The 24048-nt window shown below is 42.1% G+C and overlaps 1 protein-coding gene across 2 annotated transcripts in view; it reads right to left on the bottom strand.

The window, feature by feature from the left end:
• The window catches only part of tspoap1 (TSPO associated protein 1), a 146010-nt gene that overhangs the window by 20529 nt on the left and 101433 nt on the right, over nucleotides 1-24048 (bottom strand). The window contains exons 21-26 of one of the 2 annotated variants that reach the window (XM_033046124.1): nucleotides 22671-22844; nucleotides 16677-18005; nucleotides 12803-12926; nucleotides 12130-12144; nucleotides 11372-11568; nucleotides 1523-1691 (exon numbers count right to left, since the gene is read on the bottom strand). In XM_033046124.1, the coding sequence (XP_032902015.1) occupies nucleotides 1523-1691; nucleotides 11372-11568; nucleotides 12130-12144; nucleotides 12803-12926; nucleotides 16677-18005; nucleotides 22671-22844 (2008 nt within the window). Of the gene's footprint in view, nucleotides 1-1522; nucleotides 1692-11371; nucleotides 11569-12129; nucleotides 12145-12802; nucleotides 12927-16676; nucleotides 18009-22670; nucleotides 22845-24048 lie in introns of both variants that reach the window. The other variant, XM_033046125.1, reaches the window with a different exon arrangement.

The following is a 24048-nucleotide window of genomic DNA, read 5'->3' on the forward strand; positions in this document are numbered from 1 at the left end:
ACTCGGTTGTCTGAAGGGCCTATTTCAGCACTGTATCTCTAAACTAAATGCTTCAGCCTTGTCTTTGGCACTCTTTGTGCTTGAGTTCACCACAATTAACAATGAAGCTGTTCATGGATCTAAGTCCACTGCTAGTGGGCACTGGAAAGGGAAACGGACAATGAAGTTTAGCATCAATAGAGCCTGAAATACATGGGTGTAGCTCAAACGTATGCAAGCTAAATATAAGATCAGGTCACTCATAATTCAAAACAAGATATGGTTCCCAATACAATTTGGACAAGGATATAGTCCATGTTCAAAACTACTTTTTGTCCACTTTGTGTTTTAGTACTTCAGAATAGTGGTTTAAAACATGTCATAAATGCCAAGGAAACCATTGCTAACAAGCTGTCAAGCTGATTGCAACAGTTTGTAAGCTTTAAAACAAGATTCTGATGAAGGCTGAAAATAATTAGAGCATTACCAGCTGTGATCTGGAGCCCCATTGAAGACTGGCGCAATGCCACCTTATTTAGGGAACTCCAAACCAAGCAGTGGGTATGTACTGGACACATGTGCAGGTCTGATACTAATGTCTCATTTCATCAACAAAGATTACCATCTTCTAACTGGGTATCTATATTACTACAAGCAGCTACTGATTAAACAGGTCATGTATTAGAACTTGGTTATTATGGATAATAGTGTCTCTGACATTTGCATACTGGAGGAGCCATTAATTTTCCAGTCAGCACAGATGCAAATAATTTGAACAAGCACAATTTTCAATTAGGGCACACCTGTTACTGATATGCCAGCAATTCAGAATTTATATATTTAGTTAGGTTTAGTTGAGAACTGCTAATATGCTTGAAGCTCATATTTCTTCCTGGATGACATCACAATACAGATATTCCTTGATTTATGATTTCTATTTATAACTTTGTGCTGAATAACTCTATTTTCCTCTCTTATGGATATCAAGCTAGTCTCCAAATACCCATAAAGCATTTTGCCTAGCCTTTACGATTTATGATTTTTTTTTTCATGAAATAGTTTCAAGAACATAAGCTTTTCATTGACCAAGGAATACCTGCTTACCTAATTCTCTCATTCTAAACCATGCCCAATTATGCTTCCACTCTCAAAACAATAAACATACATTCACTTTCAAAATACCCATTTGACAACATCTTCCGATTACATTGAACCCAGCTAATCCTCTTTCTCAATCTATACAATAATATCTATTGCGGCATTAATTTAAAAAAAACACTAATCTTGTGTAGAGTGCTAACCAAATTGTTGTATAAGAACATTATCGTATCATCCTCTGGGTGGAAAAAAAAATCACCTTAGTCCGGAAAGACATTTGTTTTGAGACTATAACATACAGTCACCCACTCAAGGAAAATATTATTCCGACCTCTACTCTCCCAGATTCTGTGCTTAGTATTTTACACCAAATATTCCATCTGCGCTCTTTGAAACCCAAAGGTAATAAAATGAAGAAGCACCATCACTGCAATGCATCACTCACTCAGCTTCTCCATGGATGTACTGGGGGCCAGGTAACCCCGCAGTAACAGCTGCTCCATCACATCATCATCATCCACCTGGATTTCTGAGACCATGTTACATGGTACAAAGCCGGTCTGGCCATTTGCCTCTCCACGGTAAAACCCATCAGCATCCTTATCACCATATACCTGTAAAGAGATTATTCAGAATGGAGATCCATATCTCAGTCTCACGTCAGGATTAACACACTATTGCTGCTCCTTTCCACCGTGGGGTCCTGAGTCTCCCCTCAGGACGCCATGATCCCATTTCGCATAATAGAGGAGAGATACCCAGACAGAATATTTCCACAATTCTTCCTCATGTTTTTCAGTAGCAAAGATGCTCTCATAGAGTAGCAACTTTATCCCTTGTCTTTGCATCTATTTCATTTGTGAACTCTCCTTAGTACTGGTGCTTATAATCAAGAAGGGAAGGGCACTACACAGAAGGTTTTTCCACCAGGTGGCGCCGCGAGCCGGCAGCCTCACCAGCAGCGTATTTATCCTTTCGACTTTTTTTGTTTTTTAATATGCCTAAATGTATGTCTAACTGTATGTTTAGTGTGGTGGATGGTGGGGGGGGAATAGGGGGAAATCGTTTTTTTAGTCACTTACCTCGACGGAGATGGGACTTTTCTCTTTGTCACATCTTCGCCCCGCTCGCAGCCTAACAACTGGTTTGGTGCGGCCTTTCTCGGAGACCGGCCCAGAGCTTCAGTAGCAGGCGCGCCGGACTTACCATCGCGGAGTGGGGCAATCCCTTGCCGGGGATCGCCAGAAGAAATGCTCTGACCGCCGGCCTGCAGACTATAACATCGCGAAGCCGTTGTCTCCGGTAAGAAACTGGGCGATTCGGGAACTCCGAGTGTGTGTTCTGATCCGTCCCGACGTCGGAGTTTCGATCATCCGGACGAGAGGGCTTGTACATCGGGCCGTCCGTAGTGGCTACTACGGAGGGTTCATGGCCCCGACAACGGTGAAGAAAGGAGGAAGATTGATTGAACGTTATTGCCTTCCATCACAGGGGGCGCCGTCCAGTCGGGTATGGCTGCCCTGCCTGCAGCTGTCCATCCTTTCATTTCTTTTTTTAATTTTTAGTACGTTAAAATGTGTTTTTGGAGGTCTATTCTTTTTATGTGTGGGGGGTTGGGGGGGAAGGGGAAAACTGGATTTCTCAGTCCCTACCTGGTCGGAGAGGCGGCTTTCCTCCGAGCAGCAACTTCCACCTGTCCTCGCGGCCTACCATCGGGGCCTGGAGCGGCGTTTCTGAGGGGACCGGCCAGAAGCTTGGCTTCGGCGGCGGCGCAGCACTGGAGTGCTATCGCGGAGCGGGCGATGCCTTGCCCGGGTCGCCACGCTGGAGCTCCGTATGCTGAGACCTGCGATGAAACATCGCGGAGCTGCGGGACTGTGGAGCGGCCAGCTGCGCTGACTTTAACATCGGGAGCCTGGGATCTCTCGCCAGGATCGCCAGTGGTGGAGCTCCGTCCAGCAAGGCCTGTCGGCTTCGGAAGCCACGGTCTCCGGTAAGGAAGCGGCCGTTCCAGGCATCCCAAGCCGCTGAGAGGGGTCTCCCGACGCCGGAGTACCATCACTCAGCGAGAAGGGCCTGAAACATCAGCCCCGTAGCGGCGACTGCGGAGGCCTCAATAGGCCCAACTATGGGTAGACAAGGGGATGGAGACTGGACTTTGTGCCTTCCCTCACAGTGGGAACCATTGTGGGGGGATGTTTTTATGTTTTATGTTAAATTCTCCTTAATGTTGTGTTGCAATGGCAACTTGAATTTCACTACACCAATTGGTGTATGTGACAATAAATGAACCTTTGAACCTTTGAACCATAGTGAAGAATGTTGATTCCTCTGTGGTGGATGTTTATGTTAAATTCTATTGTGTATTGTGCTCTTTTTGATTGTATGGCTGCATGGTAACTCATTTCACTGTACCTGAATTGGTGCATGTGACAAATAAATGTGAACTTGAACTTGAAGAACTTAGTCAATGACCCAAGGATTACTTGATTTGTAGGCCAAATTCCAACACCTAACGATTTGGAAAGGATGAAGATTTCAAACTTTAGATAATGTTTTATGGTTTTCTCACAGGTAAATTCCCTAATGCAGTAATAGAAGTGTTTACTCTTTTACTCTCAATCACATGTTACACAGAGATAAAGTTATTTGCCAAAATTTTTAAACAAAGCCTAGAGCACACTAAAAATAAGATAAATCCATTTTTGTTTAAGTTTTTAAAACAAATTTTCTTTTAAATGGCTTCAAAAGGTGAACCGGTTGCTTAAACCTCAAGGTTACAAAGAACGTGGGTGAGAAAATTATAGATCTTTATCCATAATCTTCCAAAGTTCTCTTGATTCAAGAAATGTCCTGTGCAATACAAAATTTTATCTGTAACTCCATTGTTTAAGACAGCTGAAACTGTACATTATACGTTTTTATAAATACTTTTGAAGTTGGTGTCTGGAAGTTTAAATTATAAACTGAACGACTCGGCACATAAAAGATATTTGTGCTGGTTATGAGAATCAACATAGATTTTACTTCGGAGTCACGTGAGTGACTACGTGAAGAACCCCGCCACGACGCATGCGTGTCATATCGCTTCACGCTTGCGAAACGTCAGGCGGGGGGAAGCGTTCCCCCGCAGCGGTAAGTTTGAAACCGCGACCTGCAGGTAAGAAATTTACTCTGCGGTAGTTTTGTTCCCGCGCTGTTTTTTCACAGGGGGGGAAGCTGGACAAAATAGTGTCCACAAGTGTTGCGAGTGAAGCTGGCTGGGGAGGACCGCGAAGTTGCGGGAGCCAGCAGCAGCTGAAGGCACAAGCCCCGTAAGGGATCAGCTGTGCCGACTTTTGGTCCCGCGCCGGCCAGAACACCACGGCCGGGCGGGAGACTATTCAGAATGGGGCCGTCGACTTTTGGACAAGTCAAAAACGGCAGGAGACGGGGTGGAACGACGTTCCCCCATAGCGACAATTTAAACCTGGACCTGCAGATAAGAGCTGCGGTCTTTTTGTGTTTTTACCATGCTGATTACAGGTGGAGAAACCAACGGGCTGCGACAAAGCTGGTGGGCTAGATGGGATCAGCTGTGCCCGATGTCGCCTCCGCACCGGCCAGATCCACTCCACGGAAGGGCAGTAAGGACAAAGCTGGTGAGGGAGGACCGCGGAGCAGCGGGCAGCCAGCAGCAGCCAGCGGCACTCGGATCACCGATAGTGGGATCAGCTGTGCCCGATGTCGCCTCCGCACCGGCCAGATCCACGCAGCTGGGCGGTAAGGCTAGACACAAAAACACACAAGGTCGTGGACTCAGAGGAGTCCGACTTTGAACAACCGCAGGCGGCCAGCGCCCGAGAGCGCTGGAGCCGGATGAAGCGGTGTGTTGGAGCATTTGCTCCAACGTGACAGACTCCGGGAGATGGAGTCGGGTCACTGTGGGCCCTATGATAAACCCACAGCAGTACGTCTTGAAGGGCTGCACAGTGCTTCTACCTCATCAGAGGGGAGCACTGCGGGTCAGTTCTGGGCTGACCTGGAAGACGGGTCCGCAGAAGGAAAGACAAGTGTGCAAGGGGTGCAGGAACAAGAGAACCTACTGGAACCCACTACAGCCAAAGACAGCACCCCACGCAGCCACCAGCAGAACTGGTGAAAGCTCGAAGGCCCGGTACTCAAAACATGAGTCTTTTTTAGGCCATGGCCCAGGCCGGCCTTCTTGGAAGATGCGGGGACCTCCAACGCTAACCAAACCGAAAATCCAGACACCAGCACAACAACAACAGCGAAGAACCTACAAAAAGAAGTAAACCTGCCACTGGTAACTATGGAGGTAGGTGGCTCTGGTTCCCTACAAAATACAGGGAGCATGGAGGTGGGGTGGGAGATTACGCTCTTTTCTGAAGGCATGGAGCATGTTAACAGCCGATACTTACATCTTAAGCAGTATCCAGGGATATACAATAGAGTTTATACACAAGTACAGCCCTCCAGTTCAACATATACTGAACCGAATGTTCGTGCCTTCTGATAAAGAAAAATCAAAAGCGCAAGCTGAACTGGAGCGGCTTTACATAAAAGGTGTAATTGAGAAAACTCAACACGAACCATTAGAATTCGTGTCCAATATATTTATCAAAAACAAAAAAGATGGTGGTTGTCGCATCATCATAGATCTGACAAAATGGATACCTTTGTTACTGCTAAACAATTAATTTCCAAAGGTTACTTCATGGCCAGCATCGATTTAAAAGATGCTTACTATTCAGTGCCTATATGAGGTGAACACAGATGTTACTTAAAATTCAACTGGATGGGACAACTCTGGCAGTATAAAGCACTGCCAAATGGTTTATCATCAGCCCCAGGCAGTTCACAAAAATTTTGAAACCAGCCCTAGCGTCTCTACGGAAACGTAAACACATGGTCATGGCATATTTAGATGACATACTCATTGTGGGCAAAACTTTGGAATTGGCCAAACAAACTGTAACAGCCACAAAACAGTTATTTGAAAAACTGGGATTTATTATCCATCCAGTTAAATCTAAACTAACGCCTTCCACTACTATGGACTATTTGGGGTTTCACCATTGACTCAGTTTACATGTCGGTGACTCTGCCTAAGGGAAAGGCTAGAGATTTAATAGAGGCTTGCAATAACCTCATTGACATCAGCAAACCATCCATCAGATTGGTAGCAAAAGTAATTGGCAAAATGGTGGCTGCCTTTCCAGCACACAATTTGGACCTCTACATTACCAAAACTTACAGAGAGCAAAAATACAAGCACTCTAAATTAATGCAGGTCACTTTGACAGACCTATGAAACTACCAATCAAGCTAAAATGGAACTAAAATGGTGGATAGATAACATCTGGCTTTGTTCCAATCCAATCATTGTCAGTAACCCTTCCATGGTACTACAAACTGATGCCAGTGCACTTGGGTGGGGAGCCACCAATACCATCACCAGCTGTGGAGGTAGATGAACTGCTCAGGAGGCATCATTATTACTCACACTGGGCATAAACTACCTGGAAATGTTGGGTGCATTACATGGCCTAAAGTCATATTGTACTCGGTCATATCACCAGCATGTTAGACTACAGATAGACAATACCACCGTGGTAGCATACATTAACCACATGGGTGGAAACAAATTGACATCATGTGACAATCTGGCTAATACAATTTGGCAATGGTGTATCCAGAGAGATATTTGGATATCAGCCACTTACCTACCAGGAAGACTAAATTTAGTGGCAGACACCAGGTCACGCAAATTTAATAAAAACACCGAATGGATGTTGAATAAAAAAGTATTTGCTGATATTACAGCAAAATATGGAACACCAGATATCGATCTATTCGCATCCAGACTTAACCACCAGTTATCAAATTATGTTTCATGGGAACCAGACCCTGGGGCAGCGGCGACAGATGCATTTTCGCTGCATTGGGGGGGGGGGGGGGGGGGGAATTGTTTATTTACGCATTCCCTCCTTTCTGCCTCATCAATCGGGTATTAAGGAAAATACAACAAGACTCTGCGTCTGGTATTGGTAGTACCCGATTGGCCTACTCAACCATGGTTCCCAGTGGTATTAAACATGGTATTAGAACCATGTATCACCATCCCACATAGACCAGATTTATTGCTACATCCCGTAACAAGGGATAGCCACCCATGCCATAAACATTTGAACTTATTAATTTGTAGAGTTATAAAAACACCTCTACTACAACTGGGACTGACGGACCGAACAGTGAACATGATCTCGGCGGCCCAAAGACAGTCAACCAAAAAACAGTATCTGGTCTATATCAGGAAGTGGGCGATGCACTGCCATAAAAACAACATCACCTACAGAGACATGAACATCCCGTCTCTTCTGGAATATCTGGCAGGCCTCCACTATGATGAGGGGCTCAGTTACAGTGCCATCAACTGCGCCAGAAGTGCCCTATCGACTTACCTATGGCAGGGGACAGAGCGTTACTCTGTTGGGACTCACCCACTGGTAACAAAACTTATGAGGGGAATTTTAATACTAATCCCCCAAGAACCAGGTACTCCCAAATATGGGATGTAATTATTATCCTGAAGATGCTCAGGAATTGGTCTCCAGCAACAGCTCTGTCCCTACACAGACTGACATTAAAAACAGTCATGCTAATGGCATTGGTCACGGCACAAAGGGTACAGTCACTGCATAAACTAAGACTGGACAACATGACTTCCTCAACAGAAAATATTACGTTTCATATCTATGAGTTAGTAAGCAGAACAGACAGGGATCAGCAGGCCTCAATATACAATTTAGGTCATACCCAACAGATGACCGTCTGTGTATAGTAAGACATCTGTCGTTATACATGGAGAAAACGAAAATCCTAAGAGGCAATGAGAAGGCACTTTTTGGTCAGCCACTAGCAACCACACAAAAGAGTGACGGTCCAGACCATCTCAAGATGGCTGAAACAGGTGCTAACACAGGCTGGGGTGGATATTAATATTTTAAATCTCATTCCACCAGGGCTGCAGCTACATCGGCAACGATACAGTTGGATGTACCAATGGACCAAATCCTCAAGGCAGCAGGATGGTCTGGGGGAAAAAACATTCCAATTATTTTACAATAAACCAGTAATGAAACCTGGAACGTTTGCAGAAACAATTTTAAGTTCTGTAAATTAATTTAAACCCATAAAAAGGGGTTATAATTTTGTGTTAACCAATTTTAATGATTTCAATGTCGAATTCATGTCCAAATTATGTTAACACAATTCCTCCTACAGTCATCAAGGCAGACGTGATGCATGGACTCGTTTCCACGGCATGAAATCACAGAGCTTTAAAATCTTCACGTAGTCACTCACGTGACTCCGAAGTAAAATAGTAAGATTAAACGAGAACTTCCCAGTTTGAAGTTTGATCTGTATTTTATGAGGATTTACGATGAGGGATTACGTGCCCTCCGCTCCCACCCTTGATCATATACTTAACTGGTATCTCTTCTCTAATCTTACTATGTTTAGTCATTACAGTTATCTGTGATTTCACACCGCTGCTTTGAAGAATGACACGCATGCGTCCTGGCGGGGTTCTACACGTAATCCCTCATCGTAACCTCATAAAATACAGATCAAACTTCAAACTGGTAAGTTCTCGTTTAATCTTACTATTCATCATCAATAGGTCACTTTGTTTGGGACAAAGACCCATCAAGACCCATCATTTATTTATTTGCCTCTGTACTCTGTACAATTTGAGATTTATAATAACAAAAAAATGTGGTTAAAGTGCACATTGTCAGATTTTAATAAAGGCCATTTTTATACATTTTGGTTTCACCATGTAGAAATGACAGCAGTCCCCCCCATTTCATAGTCCCCCCCCCCCCCCCATTTCAGGGCACCATAATGTTTGGCACACAGCAATGTCATGTAAATGAAAGTAGTCATGTTCAGTATTTTGTTGCATATCCTTTGCGTGGAATGAATGCTTGAAGTCTGCGATTCATGGACATCACCAGTTGCTGGGTGTCTTCTCTGGTGATGCTCTGCCAGGCCTGTATTGCAGCCATCTTTAGCTTATGCTTGTTTTGGGGGCTAGTCCCCTACAGTTTTCTCTTCAGCATATAAAAGGAATGCTCAATTGGGTTCAGATCGGGTGATTGATTTGGCCACTCAAGAATTTATCATTTTTTAGCTTTGAAAAACTCCTTTGTTGCTTTAGCAGTATGTTTGGGATCATTAGGTACACAAAAAAGCTGGAGAAACTCAGCAGGTGCAGCAGCATCTATGGAGCGAAGGATTGTTTGAGATCAATGTTTGGGATCATTGTCTTGCTGTAGAATGAACCGCCCGCCAATGAGTTTTGAAGAATTTCTTTGAACTTGAGCAGATAGGATGTGTCAATACACTTCAGAATTCATTATGCTACTACCATCTGCAGTTGCATCATCAATAAAGATAAGTGAGCCAGTACATTCAGCAGCCATACATGCCCAGGCCATAACACCCCCACCACCGTGTTTCACAGATGAGGTGGTATGCTTTGGGTCTTGGGCAGTTCCTTCTCTCCTCCATACTTTGCTCTTGCCATCACTCTGACATGTTAATCTTCGTCTCATCTGTCCAGAAGACGTTTTTCTAGAACTGTGGTTGCTCTTTTAAGTACTTCTTGGCAAACTGTAACCCGGACATCCTATTTTTGCAGCTAACCAGTGGTTTGCATCTTGCGGTGAAACCTCTGTATTTCTGTTCATGAAGTGGTCAGTGGTCATTGACAAATCCACACCTGACTCCTGAAGAGTGTTTCTGATCTGTCGGACAGGTGTTTGGGCATTTTTCTTATTATTGAGAGAATTCTTCTATCATCAGCTGTGGAGGTCTTCCTTGGCCTGCCAGTCCCTTTGAAATTAGTAAACTCACCAGTGCTCTCTTTCTTCTTAATGATGTTCCAAACTAGTTGACTTTGGTAAGCTTAAAGTTTGGCTGATGTCTCTAACAGTTTTATTCTTGTTTCTCAGTCTCATAATGGCTTCTTTGACTTTCATTGGTACAACTTTGGTACTCGTGTTGATAAACAGCAACAAAACATTCCAAAGGTGATGGAAAGACTGGAGGAAAGACTAGGTGCTGAGCGCTCTCAGATCTGCATTAAGGAGGCAATTACCCACACCTGTGAAGCCATGTGACCCAAACATTATGGTGCTCTGAAATGGGGGGGGGCTAGTATGTATAAACACTGCTGTAATTTCCACATGGTGAAACCAAAATGTATAAAAATGGCCTTTAATAAAATCTGACAATGTGCACTTTAACCACACGTGATTTTTTCTATTAGAAATCTCAAATTGTGGAGTACAGAGGCAAATAAATAAATGATGGGTCTTTGTACCTAACATTAGGGAGGGCATAGTAACTTGCAAATTAAAATCAAAATAACCGCAGATGTTGGCAATCTAAAGTGAAAACAGACAATGCCAGGAATAGTTAACACATCAGGCTGCATCTGTAGGATGAGAAGCAGATGAATGTTTCAGGTTGAAAACCCTTTCTCACAATTGGGAAGAAGGGTCGACCGGAAACGTCACCTATTCCTTCTCTCCAGAGATGTTGCCTGTCCCACTGAGTTACTCCAGCATTTTGTGTCTATAGTAGCGGAAAGAAGTTCATTAACCTGCAATATTTATTTCCACAATTTAAACAGAAGATTCCTTTAGAAATCTGCAGCATGGTGGCACAGCGGTCGAGTTGCTGCCTTAAGGCAGTTACAACGCCAGAGACCAGTATACGATCCTGACTTGGGGTGCTCTCTGTATGGAGTTTGTACGTTCTCCCCATGACTGCGTGGGTTTACTCCAAGATCTTCGGTTTCCTCCCACACTCCAAAGACTTACAGGCTTGTAGGTTAATTGGTTTGGTATAAATGTAAAAATTGTCCCTAGGATATTATTAATGTGTGGGGATCGCTGGTCAATAAGGATTCTGTGGGCCGAAGGGCCTGTTTCCGTGCTGCATCTCTCTAACTAAATGATTACATTTTTAACCCCCCTCGTTTGAAACTGAGTTGCCTGTTAAGGCATATGAACATTAATTCTAATCATCACAATTGACTGATATAGAGATAAATAACTGCAGTAGTTAGCTTATGGTTGATAATCAAAAGTGACTACTAACCCCTCCAGAATTTGTTAAAAGCTGTAATATTATAATCCAATTTCTCAGTTTTCTTTCTTTCTCTGTTCCTCGGGAAGGAAGCAAGATTAGAAATGATGATTGGATGCCATGTACTCACCTTTAGGATCTGGCCTTCTTTAAATGCCAACTCCTCCTCTGCAGCATCCGGGTTCGGTGACATCGTTGCAGGATCATAATCAAACAAAGCCACAAAGATGCGAACAAGTACACCATCCACCATTCCCTTTGGATCTATATCCTTGAATCCATCTAGGATTGAACTCTCTTGACTTCTGGAAGTCTCTGCACGTAAAGCTGAAATCAAAGGATTGAAAATGAGGAGCTGACTGACCTTATCAAGATTACTTTAGTCTAATCACATATTATCTAATTTCTCTGCAGAAATCAAACATGTCAGAGAGTATCACACAGCAGACACCCATGCTACTGGCTCTAATGCCAATACTTGTTCAACATCTTATTACTATTCCCTGCCCTAAATGAAATGCACCAGCTGCGGTGGTGTGGGTTGTGTTAATCAGCATCTGCAGTTCCTTGTTTCTGCTCTATCTGTGATACTTGTTTCAAATAACGTTCTTGCATGATCCATCACGGTTATGTGTGATATATAAGGACGCACCTTGGCATCTGAGCAAGGTAATTTTGACAACACCTTTCTCCTTTGTGATCTCCATCACATGAACAGTAAATGGCATTGGAAGACCATCAATGTTACGTAGCATGACATCCTGGTTTGGATGTATGTTGCAATGTCAATATCTGACAATTCTCTATCCATTAGAGGAATGTCTGTGACGCACGCTCAAAAAAGATATCCCAAGGGAAACTAAGAAGGGGCAGTAGAAGTAGCCTTACCAGTGCTGCCAATATCTGGGAGCAAATTAAAATAATGGAAATCAGCTGTTTCTTAGCATATAAAAACTACATTTAATTTTAAATATCCTCCATCTAATCACTCTCTAACTGTAACTATTGTTTAAGAAAGAACTGCAGATGTGGGAAAAATCAAAGGTAGACTAAAAAATTGTCTGCCTTCTACTCTAACTATAATAGGGCCTGTCTGTTTTTTTAAGAGGTGTTATGTTTATTATATTGTCTTCGGAGATGGTGAATAGTTGTTTTCTTCAATTTTCCCTCAATGTCATTCCTGTACCATGGAAACAAAAGCTGGATGCAGCACATCTATATTTACACTAAAGTTTTAAATTAATTCATTTGCACGCTGATTTTTATATTATATGCACCTTACTATTATGGTAACCAGATCCACTGGTTATTCTTGTTTTTATCGGAATAATGATGATATTGTTATTACAGTTGAATCTTCAAGGCCTATCATGGCCCTTTACCCTGTGCAATTCAGAAGACCTCATCTTCTGATCCTCTGACTTTTTCTTCTTTGTAATATCCCACAATGAATAATCTACGCCAGTATTTAACACTCTTTTCTGAAGGAAATACACGCCACGAGACTGTTGATCTAATTTTGATATGTTGAAAGCTGCTATGAAGAAGGGCAAATACATACCTTTGGAAACGAACGACTCCCCTCTACCGAGCCTAAGGGAGGAGCTATTTTGGGGGTTTAAAGCTCGTACTGCAGGTGAGTCAGGAGCACAATGAGAGCCTGAATCTAAATCTACCACAAAGTCCTGCAAAACAGAAAAGAAAGATCAAAGCCAGAGTATCTGAGGAATGAAATATTAGACATATATGCTAACTTTCCAATCTTTTATACACATACCTGAATACTAGTGTGCCTACTATACTCCAGCATTCTGGCACCTGCAAAATCACCAACTTTCATCGCAATTTCTCACACATCAATAAACTCACAGACTCTGGCATTCCAGTAAACTCACTGAATCTCTTGCACTCTCTCCTACGCAAAGAAAGCTCTACAATATTGTACCCACACAAGTAAAATAAACCAATGCAACCCAATAAACTCATACCAAATGCACACTAGAAAATTCTCCAGTCATTTGGATACTAACACACAGATTTCTGCTGATTCCCCACAAATTGCAGTTTCTCTGTACATCTATTCTCTGCTTTTAAATATAGAATTATTGTGATTTTCATATACACGCCGTATTGGCCAAATGGTGCTGTAAAGTAACACCTTCCCTTTAAAATGCTTAATGAGTATCAAAACATTAGTGAGATGTTTATGTCGTTGGAAGTTCTAGGAGTGAATCGGAGTCATTGAGGGCCTGCATGTGAAATGGAATATTTTCTTCCCCTATGAGCCAGTATTAGTGGTAGATTTCTCTGTCACATTATCACCCACATAGACCAAATTTCCAGAAGGTCCAAATTTCTACCCTGAAGCAGCACCCTTACATGTTCTATATAGCTCAGATTGCATGAAGCATCAAATAAACAATAATTAAAATTGTGTAGTTTAATGGAACCAAACTTTCCTGTATTCACACCGTTAAGAGTGAGTTGGCATGATAAACATCACGGATTAAGATTCTACAAACACAGTGGTGGAATAAAGCCTAAGCTTCAAGCTTTACTTTAATGAATCTCCATGCCTAACTCTGAACTGGAGCAATGTATGGTGATAACTTGAGGTGCTGAATGATCCTACAGATAGCAACAGCCAACATGGTGAATGTCCCACGAGTTCATCTAAATTTGGTTGTGCAGATACATAGAGGAGGGTTATCAAGGATATTGGAAGAGTTTGCAACCGTTTGAATCATACAGTAAATCTATCATACTGGTAATGGCCAATGTGGTAAATGGTGCACAAATCCAAGTCCAAGTCCAAGTTAGTTTATTGTCATGTGTCCCTGTATAGGACAATGAAATTCTTGCTTTGCTTAAGCACACAGAAAATAGTAGGCATTTACTACAAAGGGGAATCAGGGGAAATTGCAGAGAAATATGCACATTTTTCTCATTATTCAGGTTGTTCACCCTCTGGAAGGTAACCATCTGTACATGAGTGTCTGGGAATTTTTTTTTGTCAATTATATACATTTGTTAATTCAACAAGTTCTTTGCCCATCTCAGTTAGATCACCTTTTGCTATGACTCAGAAGTATGACTGGAACATTAAACCTAATATTAAATATTATATCTGTTACACTAAAACCAATGTCAAAACATTAACATGGAAACAGTTCTGGTTTATACGAAGCTCCTTAGCATATTTTGATTCCCATGACTGCTGTCTCTGGACCAAGTTTTCAGTAACAATCCTACTGAACTACATTTTATTGGACACCAGGTACTCTGGAAAGCCAATGATTGTTGTGATATAAACATGCAAAAGATTTTATTTACTAGGTCACTCAAAAACACTTAATAAATCTCATTGGTATTTGATGGCCTTGCCTTTTTTAATCTCTGTAAGAATTAGTCCGGCACATAACGGAATTGAGATGAGAACACCTCAGAATACAGAAATCTCTACAGAATACCTAGGATCTGAATGAACAAATATCCAATTAGGATGAATGATTGTGAAGTAAAAAAGTGCAAGGTGTGAACCAGCAAGTATAAATTTACATGTGTGAGTTTAATGTAAAAGCTGATATGAAAAAAAAAGTTTACAGAGAGAGAGAAAAAGGGACCAAGGTGTAAAAAATATATTTAATCAATGAATTTTCATTGTGAAAACTATAAACAATAATTAAAATGTAAGGGGAAATTCCGTGCTTGTATTAGTTAATTTTCAGTGTCAAAAAAATGAAAATTGAAGAACATCAAATGTTGACTTCAAATATCTTGAATTTACATGGTGAATTAATTTTAATATGATATATATATGATTTGGAAAGTGTGAACAAAAACTCTCAAAAAGACTTGTTTTCCTAGACGAATTGTAACGGGCCCTGTCCCACTTGGGCGTCATTTGTGCGTCACGCAGATGGCGTGCGAAGATTTTGTACATCCCAAAATCCTGGGTCGCCGCGCACGACCGCGCGTCACTGCCTACGTCACCATGCACCATGTGCGCGTCACAACTCGTGCCTCGTGACGTGTAACTGATGTCGCGTAAATGACGCGCAAATAACGCCCTAGTGGGACAGGCCCTTAAAGGTATTGTAATGTATTAAAAAAAACAGATTTATCAAATACATTTAACGAATCTCCATGAATGATACTTTTCAATTCAACTTAAAGGGCAAGATCACATGAATCTATTTTCAAAAGCTGACATCAGATGCATTGGTTCCATGAGAAACATTATACCCTGTTCTTAATTATGCATCAGCTTTTGCCTGAAGTCACTGCATCATTTGGATTTTCAGCGAGTGTTTGATAAAATGCCAAACAAAATGTCATTACACTAGTCATGACATTGGGGATAATTTATTTACATGGATAGAAGTAATCTAATAGAAAACATAGTCAGGATTTTCAGTGTGGCAAAGTATAGAATGGAGGTACAAATAGGATCAGTGCTGAGTCTCAACAACTTATAATCTATGCAAATAACATTGATGAAGGGACGCAAAGATTTGTTGTGGTCAAATTTGTTGACAGGTGAGGAAGCAGGTTGTGAGGGAGACATTGAGTAAACCAAGAGTGGCTGATGAAGAATGGATTGGCTTGGTCAAATAGAGAGGTAATAAATGCAAGGAAGAGAGCTTGAGTAGCAACCCAGATATGTAATAAAAACAGAAAACCCTTGAAACACCGAGAAGATCTTGTAGCATCTGTGAAAAGAAAAAATGTTAATGTTCATATGAATCCTTCATCATATGTGCTGACTTCGTGATTCAATGTGATACCAAGGTTGCTTACACTGATTCTGTGCAAGACAGGTGTTACAGAGAATCATGTTTCCAGATGTGAAACTGAATAGAACCACATGACCTGCAAGTTGTGTTAAATGAGGTTTCATAAACTAGCTATTAAATGTAGCTGAAATTCAAGTGTCATTTATGATCGGCAGACTGTTTATCATCACTCATAATCTGCTAACATCGAAACATGCATTGAATTAAATGGGTACCTTGAAGTTCCACTTCATGTTCTGATAAATTCAAAAGATATGCTGCATCCAATGCCAAAATAATCAATGACAAATAATTTTGTAACACTCTCAACTTGATTGAGAGGCTCAATTTTATTTGAGCCTTTCATTGAATTTATCGGTTGGCTAATGGATGCTGATGGTACACAAAAATGCTGGAGAAACTCAGCGGGTGCAGCAGCATCTATGGAGCGAAGGAAATAGGCAACGTTTCGGGCCGAAACCCTTCTTCAGATTGATGCTAATGGATGCTGATGCTGGGAGGACGTGCATGTTGCCCCCACTCCAAGGCAAAATGGAAAATGTACATCACTGACATAATGCATGAAGCACACAGGTGGTCAAACACTCTGACAGCCACAAAAAACAAAATAAGTAAATGAACAGTGAGATAAACACACACCGGTGTACATGCTGAATCCACATATTCTGTTCTTGTCCTTGCCCTTGTTCTGCCCAAGTCATAAGTCTCCATTTTCAAAGCCTCCAACTTTTTCTCCTCTGTAATTTTTCCCTTTAGTCTCCCTTGAGCACGATGCAGCTGATTCCTCGGGAGAGTGGCTTTATCTCTCCTTTTTTGACAATGGGGAGATTTAGTATAGCCAGAGTTCAAATCAAAAACTTCATATTTAACCGATGCTTGACTTTGATCATTTGAGTGGGTAGAACCATACTGGCTGCATTGACTACACTCATCTTCATTGTGTTTCTGGCCACCATGCGACCAACCTGATTTCATTTGGTCCAGATGAATAATATTTGAACAGAAATGCACGTTAGGAGATGGTATTTCTTCCTCCTCTTCAGTGCCATACTCTATGTCTATTTCTAGTTCTTTATGTGACGCCTGGTACATGTTGTTGTAATGAGTGCTCCCAGTAACTGGTACATTGAACTTTTCGGGAGTCATAGAAGTAATCTGAGTTCGAGATTGCATTTGCAATAAAGATGATGGATCAACGACAGTCATATCTAAAATATCCCTGTGGCTTTCCTCTGATTGTGATTTATCTGGAGTGCTTTCTAGGACATGGTCATCAATGGTGCTTTTATGTGTGTATTCTGAAGTCTTCCTTTTCCAATCCGGGGATCTGATACATTCCTTGGAATGTCTATTATGAAACTTGTAACTGGCCTCTTCACACCATTCCTTTTTCTTGAAATTGCTCCTAGGGTAGCGAGTGTGTTTTTCACTTGGTTCCTGCTTGTTACGCTGATCATATGTATTGTTAAACAGTAAGTCTTCCTCCCTGTCCATGAATTCCAGCTCACTTTGAGCACCATTCAAACCTGTGGCACCCTCCTCTAGATTTGTGCTTTCATGCAAATTTATTTTGGAGACTGGCTGTTTCTCCATTTCTTTATTTTTGGTTTCAAGATTTGAGACTTGATCTCTTGGACTCTGGTCATTAGAACTAGTTTGCATACAGTTAAATATCTGATCCTCTACGTGTACTTCATCCTGAGAGCAGTTGGAGGCCTCTATTCCTTGCTTTTGATTTTGAGTGCAATCTTGAGTCCTGCCAGAAATGGTTTCCTTGTCCTCCTCCTCCTCCTCTTCCTTCTTCTCTTCCACCATCTCCTTCTCTTCCTTTTTCTCCTCCTGCTCATCCTCCTCTTCTTTGGTTACTTCAGGAATGCTGAATAGTTTCTTACTGCAATGTTTCTGCAAAGGAAGTTCTAGAATTTTCTCCAAAAACTCCTCATCGCTATCAGTTTCATACTGTTCAGGCTGCTGAGACATGGTTAATGCGTACAGTGGTTCAGTGCATGCGAGGACGGAATGGGGAGGGGGAAAAGGGAAAAGGGAAAAAAAAAATTGAAAATTGAAACAAGATCAACTCAAAGCACAGCAAACCAACAGGAACACAAAGAACAGCCTAAAGTAAAGCACCAAAAATTATAACAATGTGAGAAACAGCTTCAAATACAAAGCCGTGCATATTACAACTCTGAAAAAAAAAATCATATCACAATAAACTCAAATACTCTAATTCACAAAATGCAATTGTTCACTAAAAGCAGTGATGGTCTACTGAATTACTCATGATGGGTGCTTGTAACATTCAAAACCGTAACACATTTTTTTAAATGGAAAACTATTTGGGGCCTGATGTACTGCGCACAGTTTTGGCTTCTTTTCTAAGAAAGGATATAGTTGCTAAAGAGGGAGATCAGAAAATATTCTCTCAACTCTTTCCAGAGATGGTGGGTTCCCCACGAGGAGAGGGTGTATGGATTGGAACTGTCCCCCAGAGTTTTGAAGAACAAGGGGAGATTTTATTGAGATTTACACAATTCTTAAAGATGTAAGGAAAACTTCTCCCATGGCTGAAGAGTCCACAGCCAGGGGCAGAGTTTGAGAATACATTTCCTCAACCTTAACATGGACTGTCCTCAAGACATCTCCATTAACTGTCCTAAGTTCCCCAGTATTCATGTCTTCCTCCACCTTGTCCATCTCCTGAGGCTCCACACAGAGATGAATGCATTGTAGAGCCCCCTCCATATTGCCTGAAGAAATCTTTCTGAACACATTTGACAAATTCCCCCCCATATAAGCTCTTGGTACTAAGACAGTTGCAATCGCTGGCCTGCTGCCTATAACATCCTGAAGCCTCAATGTGCAGAGCTTCTAGCAGCAGGCATGGAGCGGAATTTACCATCGCGCAGCGGGCCGATCCCTTGCTGGGGATCGCCGGAGAAGAGCTCCGACTGCCGGCCTGCGGCCTATAACATTCTGAAGCCACGGTCTCTGGTAAGGAAGTGGCTGACGGGAACTCTGAGAGTGTGTTCGATCTGTCCCGACATCGGAGCTTCGATCATCCCGACGAGAGGGCTTGCACATCGGGCAGTCCGTAGCGGCGGCTACGGAGGGTCAAGGCCCCCGACCACAGGTGAACAAAGGAGGAAGATTGACTGAACTTTATTGCCTTCCATCACTGCGAAGAATGCTGCAGTGAATGTTTATGTTAAATTCTATTGTGTATTGTGTTCTTTTTAATTGTATGGCTGCATGGTATCTCACTTCACTGTACCTTAATTGGTGCATGCGACAAATAAATGTGAACCTTGAATCTATAATGAGAAAGTTAAAATCTCCTACTAAGACAACCTTAATAGTCTTGCAGCTACCTGCAATCTCCTGGCATATTTGTTCTTCTCCCATTGACTATTTGGAGGCCTAGAGTACACTCCCATCAAGATGATCATCTCCTTTTTTATTGCTCATGGAACGAGCTGTCAGTAATTATTTCTCTCACTACTACCATGACATTCTCCTTAATCAATAAAGCAACAGCCCCTCCTCTGTTTCCCCCACCTTTATCTCTTCTGTACCACCCGTACCCAGGAACGTTAAACTGCCGGTCTCATCCCTCTCTTAGTCAGGTTTCCGTAACAGCTACAAGTTCCAGTCGCACTGTTTTTGTGAGCAAGCTATACCTAGGTGATTTTTCTTATTGTCAAGTTGACTGCAGCGTTGTTAATTCACTCCAATAGCTCTGCTCGAGGTGCAGCTAGTTCTGAAGCGCAGATCTTCAGTACCACAGCTGACTTGTAGTCTGGTCCTGTATCTTTTGTTGTATTCAGAACTCTCAGCCATTTTTTGATATCGTGTAGAGGGATTTAAATTGGCTACAGACTTTCATCTGTGCTAGTGGGGATTTCATGAAGAGATTGAGAATAATCCATCCATTTGCCACTTTTGGCTCAACATGGTTGTGAGCAACTCAGCCTTTCCTTTGGCAATCGCATGCCCAGCCAAGTGTTGCTTAATTGTCCACCGCTATTCATGACTGGAGATTATAGACTGCAGAGCTTTGATCTGATCTGTGGTGAAATCACCTGGCTGTCGATTGGCATGTTGGTTTTGCTGTGTTGCAAGCATGTTGCCCAGTTTTACAGTCCGAGTAGCTGGTACCTGCTATGCATGATACAGCTCATGTCATGCCCTTCTGCACTTCTCACTGAACAGTAGCTGATCCCCTGCCTTGAAAGTTATAGCAGAGTAACGGCGAGCCAGGTAAGTGGTTACAGATTGTGGTGGGGTACATTTTTGTTGCCGCTGATGACCCACAACAGAACATTATTGCCCAGTTTTTAACAGCTAGATCTGCCTCAGTTTGTCCCATGTAGCTCTTTGTAATAAAACACAATACACTATATTCTCAATGTGATGACAATACTTTGTACCTATAAGGGCTGTACAGTGGTCACTTCTACAAATGCAGTCACGGACAGATAGATTGGTGACATTAGGGCAAGTAGGTACATCCATCTTGTTAGTTCACTCATTCCCTGATACAAACCTGGTCTGGTATCCATATCCTTCAGGACACAGCCAACTCAGTCTGCAATGGTGCTACCAAACCACTCTCGTTGATGAGTAGAGTACATTCTGTGCCCTTGCTACTTTTAGACCTTGTTCAACATGGAGTAGCACTGATTCATCATGTGAGGTAGGATGATAGGTGGGAATCAGAAGCAACTCTCCTTGTGCACATTTGACCTGGTGCCAAGGGTGTCAGAGTCTATGTTCAGGACTCCAAAATGTATTCCCTCCTATCTTTATACTGTTACAAATATAAATTCCCTCCTATCTTTGTACTGATACAAATACAGTCCCAATGTAAACAAATCATTTGTATCATGAGTGAACATGCAGGGCCAGGTCAGTAACTATTTGAAGAGTCAAATGTTTATTTAGAAAGAGTAATTCCATTCATAAAGGCAGAAGAGTTCCAGTATCCCAGTAGCATACTGCTTCTTTGTCCACCACATCTCCGTTCAATCTGATTTTCCAAACCCACTAGAATAATAAGGTAAGTTGTGATTACAATATTAGTTTCTTATGCAGTTTAATAAATCAGTTATAAAACTGAAACTTACAATTGGCTACACAAATGCAGTTGATACCTTTATTTAATCTAAATTATCTTGATATACGTGGTAAATAAAAGTATGAAAAATAATGACTGGACTGGAAAAGGTAGAAAGCCAGAGTCTGTTTCAATGGTGGAGTGTTTAAGCTAAGAGGGCATAGGAAGGAGATTCAAAGAGGATTTGAAGTGTATATTTTTCAAACAAAGGCTATTTGAAATGGAATTGGCTGCCTGAGGTGGTGGTGGAGGCAGGAACAGTAACACCATTTTAGAGGCATCTGGATAAGTACTTGAATGAGTGGTATATAGGGATATGGAATTAATGCAAGCAAGTAGGATCAGTATAGATATGCATGATGGTCGGCACAGATGCGGTGGGCTGAAGGGTCTGTTTCTTTGCTGGACAACTCTTTGACTCAATATGCCCTGGGATCGTGACATCCTGTTCTCAAGTTAGTTCCGCATGGAGCTGTTCCCATTTGTCTGCATTTTCACTGCAATCACTAAACTGAGAAGCAGCCAACTACATATTATTGACTGAAGTAGAATACCTGCCCTGCCCAGCTATAAAAAGCTTATTTCTTTCCATTCCTGGGTCGTTCCCTGCTGCCACCAAAAGTCAACATAAAGCGAGTCTTGTCCAATTAATTGATCAATCGGTAACATCAGAGGAAAGATAGAGGCCAGGAACACTTGTCTATTGATACCGTGTCACCTTCTGAAATAAGCAACCTTATTGTTGGTAACAACACCTGAGGATTTTTGATTATATCAACAAACACATAAGTTATTGGATTGTCCACAACAAAGCAACTATTTATTACTTGGGGACAAAACACACTTTTTGTGTCATGAATGCCAAGTGTTCACGATATCGGACTGAAGTTGGGCTCTATTCTGCTAAAATCAGATAACAATAATGAGAAAAGATAGTTCTCCGGATCAGTGAGCTACACTGTTCCTTGCAGTTTGGTTTGCGGAATCAGCGATGTGCTAGAAGGAGTAGTCTACCAGGCCAGTGAATACCACTGTTCCTGCACATTTCATTCACAGAGCTGATGAACACCATTGTTCCTGCTGGTTCCATCCACACCACTCTTCCTGCAGGTTCCGAACACTGGTTTAGTGAGCATCACACTTCCTGCAGCTTTTGTTTACAGGGTTAGTGACTACCACTGTTCCTGCAGGTTTAATCCACTGAGCCACTGAACATTACAGCAATGTCTAAACATGTTTCCATGAATGTGCAACCATATTTGGGTGAGGATTATCTGTCAGAACGCAGTGATTCATGCATTTTGCTACATTCCAATAGTGCACTGTTTCTCATATGCACTCAACTGAGACTTATCTATACTTAGCCCCAGGAGAGATGTCAGAAAATTGAAGAAAGAGAAGTAACAATATGCTATTTAGAAATTACAAACTTCAATCTGAGGTCCCTCAGTTATCTTTGCATAAGCCTTTCTCATGTAACAGTAAATGCAAAACGTTAATGTCCAAATAGATGGTACCTTCAGTGAGTTCTCTCTGTTTAAGTTGTTTTCATGGTTCTGTAGATCGTCATTGGCTTGAGAGTCTGATCCCAGGTCTTCTTCATCTTCTTCCATGATATCGGAGAGGTCTGAGCCACGACTATTGTCTGGAGGATAATCCTCATTTTCATGGTTGTCAGCTTTAACGACGTGCTAGTTTAAAAAAAAAGATGTGAACGCACAAAATGTAGCAAGGTTCATTCAGTTGGGAAATTCGATGAGAACAGTGTGTCTGGTGTGCAGCTCAAGGAATGCACAACTCATTCCCTACATTTATTGTAGCTTCTTTCCTTCACAACTTAGCGTCTCAGAGTTTTGACAGAAAGGACAAAACACCGTTACAGCGAACTTAGCTTTTCTTCTTACTCCCAGGCATGTGGTAGGATTGTCCTACCACATGCCTGGATAAGGGGGAGAAGAGTGGAGCATGGAGAAGGGAGGAAGAGGGGGGGAAAGGAAGAAGGGGGGGAAGAGGGGAGGGGAGACGGGTAGGGGGGAGTGGAGAAGGAGGGATGGGGGCGGGAGGGGGGGAAGAGGGGAGAGGGGAGTTCAGTCTACACTCACTGAATCCATCCCTGTGAAATGTTATAGAGATGGTGATCGGACCTGGAAGCGGACCAATACATCTATAAATAAAACTGAACGACTCAGACATCTTTTCATTTGCACAATTGATGTTATTGTATTAATTTTAATATATTAATGTTTAAAGTCCATGCATTGAAGGAAGAATATTTTACAACCCATCTGTGGTCCCTAACCCCAACCCTAATCCAAACCCTAACCGGCCGTCACCCACAGGACAGCATAATCAGCGTGTGACAGGGCGCACGACGTGATGAGACACCCAAAAGTCGCCCCAGGATTTTGAACATTCCATAATCCTGGGGCGACAGGGAAGCACCGTGCATTACCATGCGTCGTGCGTGTGTCATCACGCGTCACGACCCGACCATGACGCGACAACCTCTTTTTAGGCTGTCGCTTAAATGTCGCCCAAATTTTTAATTTTGATAGAAATATAGGCTACAAGTCTGGGCCACCTGATGTGCACCAAGGGCATGTGGCCCAAAATAAGCAAAACACAGGTTGCAGGTGTACAGCATGGCGGTGATCCAGATAGTCAATGAAATTTCTACTACCTTAAGAACTTCCACACAATACAAAAGGTGGATAGTAGTACAGTACTAAGTTAAACTTTCGATCCTTATAGACATCTTCCATCATTTAAATAATTTCACTCACCTCTTTTTCTATATAGATAACTTTCTGCATTCAAATATTTGGGAAATTAATTTCTGCAAAAGGAAGCCTCTAAAGATAAACACCCGGTTTTCTCAGAATTACTTTCACCACC

Source organism: Amblyraja radiata, chromosome 28, assembly GCF_010909765.2.
Source record: "Amblyraja radiata isolate CabotCenter1 chromosome 28, sAmbRad1.1.pri, whole genome shotgun sequence".
Lineage (NCBI taxonomy): Eukaryota > Metazoa > Chordata > Chondrichthyes > Rajiformes > Rajidae > Amblyraja > Amblyraja radiata.